General features: G+C 38.8%; 1 protein-coding gene across 6 annotated transcripts; it reads left to right on the top strand.

Annotated features, from left to right (window-relative positions):
• Nucleotides 1-3,805: 3,805 nt before the first annotated feature.
• On the top strand, nucleotides 3,806-7,957 carry LOC116737394 (uncharacterized). Of its 6 annotated transcripts, none has more exons than XM_032590514.1 (11): nucleotides 3,806-4,682; nucleotides 5,095-5,206; nucleotides 5,399-5,496; nucleotides 5,696-5,749; nucleotides 5,900-5,980; nucleotides 6,119-6,208; nucleotides 6,301-6,354; nucleotides 6,713-6,757; nucleotides 6,847-7,079; nucleotides 7,470-7,644; nucleotides 7,799-7,957. In XM_032590514.1, exons 1-11 carry the CDS (start codon nucleotides 4,445-4,447, stop codon nucleotides 7,927-7,929), a joined length of 1,311 nt encoding a protein of 436 aa, XP_032446405.1. In that variant the 5' UTR covers nucleotides 3,806-4,444; the 3' UTR covers nucleotides 7,930-7,957. The 6 variants fall into 6 exon arrangements, with proteins under 6 accessions (XP_032446405.1, XP_032446406.1, XP_032446407.1 ...); XM_032590515.1 differs by having other exon boundaries at nucleotides 5,699-5,749; XM_032590516.1 differs by lacking the exon at nucleotides 5,696-5,749.
• Nucleotides 7,958-8,172: the final 215 nt, after the last annotated feature.

Consider the following 8,172-nt stretch of genomic DNA (forward strand, 5'->3'; position numbering starts at 1 on the left):
ACGTTGAAAAATAGTTAGAATCGTTGATTTTTGGTTGAAGTCGACAAATGACGGTGGATCAACCATCAAACAACCATCCAATCAAACCGTTGAAACTGTGACATTGAATCAACGTTGTTTTGTGGTTGAAATCTGATCACTGAAATGCTGAAGTCTGATTAATGGTTGATTTCTGGTTGAAGACGACAAATGACGGTGGATCAACCATCAAACAACCATCCACCTCTAGCCAAGTAACCAGTGTTGAAACTGTGTCATTGAATCAATGTTGTGTGGTTGGAATCTAATGACTGAAATGCCGATGTCTGATCAACATCTGATCAATATTGAATCAATGTCAGCTGTTTTGCCTCACCCCTTCCCCTCCTCTCCTCCTCATCAGAGCTCTGGGTCAGAGCATTTTATTACTGAGCGGGGGTTATCACATTTAAATTAAGCACTGTAGAGGATAGTGGGTGCTGATTCCTTTCTGTACATTTTCTTACTTGTTCATAACAATTCTCACTGACTGTGTGTGTGTGATATATTGACACAAAAACATCTACAACTTACTAAAAGGAGTGGAGCGGTCCACCCCCACCGTTTACATGAGTGGGATAGCCCAACCACACAGCTGCTTCGCTGTTGGCTTGTTGGAATATATGTTAATTCAATGTTGAATTACCATCACAAAGGTTGCATGTTTGGTTGAGGTCGACAACTGATGGTGGATCAACTATAAAACAACCATTCAATTCTAGCCAATTAACATCCATTGATTGAAATGCCAAAATTGAATCCAGTGTTTTTCAGCACCGGCACCAGGCACACTGCCCTGCAAGTTTTAGGCATTTCCCTAATTCAGCACACATGATTTTAATTGACATCTAATTAACAGGGTTTTGCTGAACTGAAAACACGCAGGTCAGTTTGATTGAGGACAAGGTTTGGGAAAGAACTACCCAGATAGCACACGATGTTAATTCAATGTTGAATTATTATCACAAAAGTTTCATGTATGTTTGAGGTCGACAATTGATGGTGGATCAACTATAAAACAACCATTCAATTCTAGCCAATTAACTAATGTTGAAACTGTGTCATTAAATCAATGATGTTTTGTGGTTAACATCAAATAAATGAAATGCCGCCAACGTCGAGTCCAGTGTGTTTCAGCACTGGTCCTCCAGGCACTACAAGTTTTAGGCATTTCCCTAATTCAGCACACATGATATTAATTGACATCTGATTAACAGGGTTTTGCTGAACTGAAAACACGCAGGTCAGTTTGATTGAGGACAAGATTTGGGGAAGAACTAGTAATCTAAATGTTCTAAAAGTGGAGGGGTGTTTATTACACCCCTCCACTTCACTCTCACATTCTAACCCCCAACCCCTCTCCCTCCACCCTTCACCTCTCACCTGGCTTGTCTACCCCTCAACCACCCTCCCCCTTTCTACTCTCCTCCTCTCCTCCTTTGACTCCGGGTGAAACTACTTTTATTTTTTGTGAGGGTTACTCACATTATAATTTAAGTAGTATGTGTTGGTAACATTGGGTTGTAATTCTGTCCTGTACATCTTCTTACTTGTCTGTAAATGTTATGACTGACTATGTATGTGTGATATGTTGACACAAAAACACATAGAAGTCACTAAAAGGAGTTAGGTGGTCCACCTCCCCCATTTCATGACTGGTATGTCCCAACCACATAGCCCCTTTGCAGCAGGATTGGTGCAACCTGTTTCTGAATTTAATTATTCAACCCCCAGCACTTTTGTGGTAAGTGTGGCCAATCTACCTTGATCTTAACCTATTTATTATAAACCAACTGCATTGTGTTGCGCTTAAGTTGCAGCTTGGTAGGGAAATAAGCAGTGATGGCATAATTATGTTGAAAAACTAACTTTAAATCAGATTTTGATAACACTAAAGTTGGGTTGTACACTTTGTGAGGTCTCAGGATGCTTGGTCCTGCTATAGTGAGGCATTTGCTTATGCTGGTATTTTAAAATGAACAGTAACTTTCGCATTATAATAATTGCCTTTCTTGATATGGATCTAATTGTACAAATATGTTTCGGCTTGTTTCATCTTGCATATTAAAATGCAGCATCTTATTCTGAATCTCTTCATCTCCTTTTTTTATTTTTCCAGCTATATTTAAATATAACAGCTTTAAAGAAAGAAGACAATTGTAGGTAAACAGGTGCAGTTTGTCTACATTAGAGTAAAGCACCACCACACTCTTTAAGATGTCGGCTTCTTCTCGGGCTAAAAGACGTAGAGTTAACAAATTATTGAAAGAGACAGAGCAGCAAATCCTCACCGAGTATAAGTTAATAGTTAATGCTAATCCAAGGAAGAAACAGAAGAAATATCATGTTGTAGCCTCTTGTCAGTGCAGGTTGGATGTACTACCTTTTCAAGATATTTCAGACTTGCCACTAAACAGACGACTAACTATCAGTGCTGTGAATGAAAATACTGACTTGCCAGGTGAGTCAGAAGCACATTTTGAAAGTATAGTGGAGGATGAGCTTGACAGTGATGACAATAATGATTTGCTCAGGATAAGTTTAAAGTATTGGGCAACATCCTATTCAATCTCTCTGGTTGCACTGTCATCTTTGCTGTCTATTTTGACAATGTTTCACCCTACCCTACCAAAAGATGGGAGAACATTGCTTGGAACACCCAGAAATGTGCCCATCACTACAATTCAAGGGGGAGATTATTATCATTTTGGAATAGTCAAAGGGGTGCTTTCACGGTTGGCATGTTTGTGTGTACCATCAACTATGACTACTATTAATATCCAGTTTAATATAGATGGCTTACCTTTATTTAAAAGTTCCAAACTTCAGTTTTGGCCCATACTTGGATGTCTGACATGTGACTACACAAAGTCCCCATTTGTTGTAGGCATTTTTTTGTGGTCTAAGCAAGCCAGTGAGTGTTTTTGAGTACCTGGCTCAGTTTGTCAAAGATCTTCAGAATGTATTGTGTAATGGCATTATTTATAATGGTAAGCAATTTAATGTAGAAATTTCTGCCTTTATTTGTGATGCGCCGGCAAGAGCTTATATTAAGCAGGTCAAAGGATTCAATGGCTATTCAGGTTGTGACAAATGCTTTCAGGAGGGTGTATGGATGAATAAAATGACATTTCCTGAAACAAAGCATAAACTTAGGACAGACTCCAGTTTCTCTGACATGGTTGATGAGGAACATCACATTGGAAAGAGCCCTTTATCTGGTTTAGTTAAGATGGTTTCTATGTTTCCACCAGATTACATGCATGTCTGTTGTCTCGGAGTTACAAGGAAAATGCTTCATATATGGTTAAAGGGGAAACATTTAGCAACAAAGTTTCCTTCCCAAACTGCAGCAGGCATTTCAGATAAACTCCTAAAGCTACGTTTCTACACGCCTTCTGAGTTTAACCGTAAACCAAGGGGACTGTCGGAGATAGATCGGTGGAAAGCTACTGAGTTCCGATCCTTCATGTTATATTGGGGTCCTGTTGTTTTGAAGGATTCACTCCCCAGTGAGCTGTATGACAATTTTATGTTGTTTTCCGTTGGAATGTACATGTTGCTGTCCCCTAGTATATCTGAGGAAATGTTAGCCTTTGCACAAAAGTTGATGGTTGCTTTTGTTGAACACTTTGGGGAATTATATGGAAAAGATGAAATTGTGTACAATATACACCAGCTTACTCATTTGGCTGAAGAATACAGGAGGTTCGGCAATCTAGATAATATATCAGGATTTCCTTTTGAGAATTGTCTTGGTCAAATTAAGCATCTTCTATGCAAGCCACATCAGACACTACAACAGGTAGTTAAAAGGTTGTCTGAAACCTCACATGTTGGACCCACATGTTCTAGAGATTATCCAAAGTTGCTTAACATCCACATTGATGGTCCAGTCCCCACACAGTTTATTTCTTCACAACAGTACAGGAAGGTCTCCACTCATCGGTTTACTTTGTCCACAAAGAAAGGAGACAATTGTGTTGAAGTTGGAGATGGATTTGCATTAATAGAGAATATTATTAAATCAGAAGAGGATACATATATAATCGTCAGAATGTACGGACACAAACAGCCATATTACATGTATCCCTGTGAATCATCATACATTGGCACATACAAAGTCAGTGGCTTGAAAGAAAATATAGGGGTAGTTGGACTGGCCTCTATCAAGCGCAAATGCCTTCTCTGTCCAGACATGGATGGTGCCATTGTAATACCACTACTTCATTTAGCATAGTCATGCTGCCCTGCCAAAGTGCAGTATCTGTAACTGAGATGTATATCATGGCATAAATTACCTAAAAATAACATTTATCTAATTCTTACCTGTGCAAATAACATGTTTGACTGGCCAAAAACTACAATGTCTGTAGTGCACTTTGGCTTTGAAGAGTGAAATGGGGATGACCTGTAAGGAGATATCATGAGTAGTTCTCATTTCATCCCTAGCCCTTCGAAGATGAGTAGAGAGGCACTGTGGTCAGTTGTACAGTTCCCAAATGGTGGGACAGCAGTAGTTCTAGAGAGCTGGTTTAAAGCTGAGGAACAGACGCTGTTATGGCCCCCAAAACACATAACACTCAAGAAAGCCCTTCGAGACGGAATGCAACCAGACGACAAATGGATCACCTATACGGATGTACGAGTCCTCATTACGTGTGGTGAGTAACTGGTGCAACACATGCACAGCTGTTCTACACAGTCGTGCTGTCATGTTATAGATAAATCAGCTCAATATTTCCTTCTTTTCAAGTATGTTTATCTATTGGGACATGACATTACAGATGCAAAAGTTTGTTTAGGAGGCTACATTAAACCAAGTAAACAATATATATAATTATAATAAAGCGCTGGTACCTCAGAGGTCCAGCTGAGATGTTTTGTGTATGTAAAATCAGAGAAGACAAATGTGAGGAGGCAAATAGTGATTGGCCAGAATGAGATGATGTATGATAGTAGCGCTTCACACAGGTGTGATTGTTCTGTTTTTTGGGAGTTGGGAAGGAGCTGTTAGGGTAGTTCTGCACTGGACTGCAGACATGCAAATTGGCATTTACCCTCTGCTCTTTACAGAGACCCTTGATGAGGCGAAAAAACGAGAGACAAAATATAACACCACAATGTGTCCAACATCTGAAATTGAATCTCATGATGAAGGAGCTATCCGCCAAAAAAGAATATCCAGGTACATTACTAACTTTATCACAGTGATAACTTTCCCTAGGGCGTTGCAACTAGAAAATAACAACCACTGCTAAAAGGATGGCTCAAAGTGGCCAGAGTGTCCATGTATTCAGACGGTAGCCTTGACTAATAAGTGTAGTATCTTAACTACAGTTGTAATATTCATATAGTGTATTATCATAATGTTTTGTAGGCCAAATCAGCAGTTTATGCATTCTGATTCTGAAGACCATCAGAGTAGCAGTGCAAAAAGAAAGCGTTTTGCCAAACCACCTGATGTTGGATGTCCAGGTATTGTTTCCTTTATATTGACACTATGCTCACTTCTACACAGTCAAAAAAGGAATTACATATAACAGTGTACCAATAAAAGGACATTTTAATTTGATTGAAATTGTGTTTCTTGCTGAAATTGTGTATAGTTTTAGCACTTAGAGCTAAAACTAATTGTGTATAGTTTTAGCTCTTAATTATTTCCTATTTTTCTTAGTAGATCTTGTTGCTAGCAACTACCAACAATCACTAGCTGATGAAGTTCTTAATGGTGAGTCGTCAAGCAGTCTCATAAGACTGTGATGTCAAAGCAATGCTTTAAATATAGAGCAGTCAGCTGAATGTAAGTCTCACATTTTCTCATATGGAAGGTTACAGTAATAACCTCACTGCTTTGTGTATTTCCTACTTTGTGTTCAAGCTGAGATGCCAGGTTTTGCTACAGCCCACTGTGTCCAGTACCACAAGTTGCAGAATCCACAGCGACAAAGTACAAGTATTGGTATGATACTGTACTCTTTCAGTAATAGTGATGGGTATCTTAGTGATTCTGGCTAATTAGTTAGTTTGATCAAACATTTAGATTATGTATCTTGTGTTTACACTTGTAAACTATTGCGAAATGTAACTATATCTACAGGGTTGTCTGGATGCAGCTCAAGGCAGTATAACCATCGCCCTGGTCTCTCACAATGTGCACAAAATAGGCTGCCATTGGATATATCACAGAGTAACCCACTTTACTACATACATATACAGTGATCTGTGTTGACTAATGAATTCACTTTAGCTAAGTTTTTGCATTTCTTATTCACTTAAAAGCAAACTCCGACCAGAATGATGTATTGGATTCAGCGCCTAATCAAGGTTTCGAAGGTATCAAGACAGTCATCCAACATTTGTAGACATTTTGTGATCTGAATGTGTGAGGTTGTGTCTATATTTGAACTGTGGTCATTGCTCACATCTGTGTGAGCAATGACACCAACTCTTTAAATGCTTTGACACTTATGCATTATTTTTTAAAGGCAAACATAACACAAAGCCCTGACAGTATTTTCTTTTTGCCATTGTGATCTTGTGTATTCCACTCATCAGAGTTCTCTCCTGATTAGATGCAGAAATGTCCTTATCTATAAAAGATCTGTAGGAAACATTTCACACCTAAAGAAAGTCGGTGTCATTTTGGCACCTAACCTTTAAACTTCTGTGCATGAATATTTGTGTTTTGCAGATGCAACCACACAAAGGGCCAGCAATAATGGGCAGCTTTTGAGAGGCAAGTCTATTGGACATAATGTATTTGTAATGTGTCATTTTCAGGTTATTTTGATGTTGCACTTAAAGATTTTTAATGTTCTCCTGAAGACCTCGCTATCCATAAGATGACATCGATGCTTGCTGAAGCTCTTGTGATTGTGAAGGATCTATCCAGAGATGTCCAATTCATTAAGAACAATTTGGCTCAGAGTAACATTACACCAGGTAGCACACAAGGACCAGCAAACCTTGTACTCCCCTTCCAGCTGCCAATTGAAAGTGAAGAAGATTTCAGTAAAGCAGAGTCATTACTGATTGAAGAGACAGTGCGTCAAAAGATGGTAATTCATTTGAAAGACTGATCAGCATCAATGTAGATTATGTCAGTGTGAGTCTTTTTCTAAGGGCAAAATGTTAGCTCTTTAGCTACTTGAACACAAATTGTAATCTACAAGTTCTGAACATGTCACAGAGCTTGTAGATGTGCTATTTATGAAACATTTTGCAATTATTCACATAGATGATTTAAATTTTGACCTAACCCAAATTGGGACCAGGATGGTTAATAACGCTAATATCCATGACCATGAATGAACACTATGGAGTGGAATATCAGTGCATAAGCATAAATACAGTATCAAAACAAGGTTATGTCTCTGCTGTTTTTTTAATTTACATGATATAATGCTGCTGTGTAATGCTATGCCTTCATGTACTTGTCTCTGATGTAGATTGCTCGACTGGCTCTAGTAGGAGGCACCAATTCAGCCAACATGATAAGAAGAATGTTGACAACTTGTATGAGAAATGCCCTGGCAAGTCAGTTCAACTGGGCTGGGAAGAAACATAGGCATTCCCAGAGTAAAAAGCCATTCAAGGACACAATCCTGCAAGAGTGCATATTAGGTGAGCTTCCTCTACTGGAAAAGGGCTTTGAATTTTAATTGTAGGAAATGAGACTGTTGGTGAATCAGAATCTAAACAAAGTGAGGGTAGGGGATAATAAGAAATTTTATGTGAGATACCCTCCATCGTAATGATGTTCTTTTGTGTCTTTCAGTTGCTGCTCGTCAATTCGAACCAGGCCTAACTGATCAAAATTACAGCGAAACAGTAAAGAAATGGTTTCGCTATGCACCAGACCGGGAGGGAGGCATTGAAAGGCAACCAAAGGGACGGCCAGAAGACTGAAATTAAATAAAATATTTAAGCAATGCCATGGTGTTTTTATGTGGTTTATTTCAGGATGATGGTTATGATGGTTGAATAAACATTGATTGAATGCAGAATCAACACAAATGTGCGTGCAGAACCACGTTCAGATGAAGGTTGAATCAACGTTGATTCCTAACCTATTCAATGTAGAATCAACCGACATATGTGTGCAGAACCACAGTCAGATGAGTGTTGAATCAACATTGATTCAATGTAGGA

The sequence above is a fragment of the Xiphophorus hellerii genome, chromosome 18 (genome assembly GCF_003331165.1).
Source record: "Xiphophorus hellerii strain 12219 chromosome 18, Xiphophorus_hellerii-4.1, whole genome shotgun sequence".
In the NCBI taxonomy this organism is placed as follows: Eukaryota; Metazoa; Chordata; class Actinopteri; order Cyprinodontiformes; family Poeciliidae; genus Xiphophorus; species Xiphophorus hellerii.

Coding starts and splice junctions, on each gene's coding strand:
- LOC116737394 (XM_032590514.1), top strand. CDS start 4,445: ATGAGTAGTTCTCATTTCATCCCTAGCCCTTCGAAGATGAGTAGAGAG. Junction 4,683..5,094: donor ACGAGTCCTCATTACGTGTG/GTGAGTAACTGG, acceptor TGCTCTTTACAG/AGACCCTTGATGAGGCGAAA. Junction 5,981..6,118: donor GCGACAAAGTACAAGTATTG/GTATGATACTGT, acceptor CTATATCTACAG/GGTTGTCTGGATGCAGCTCA.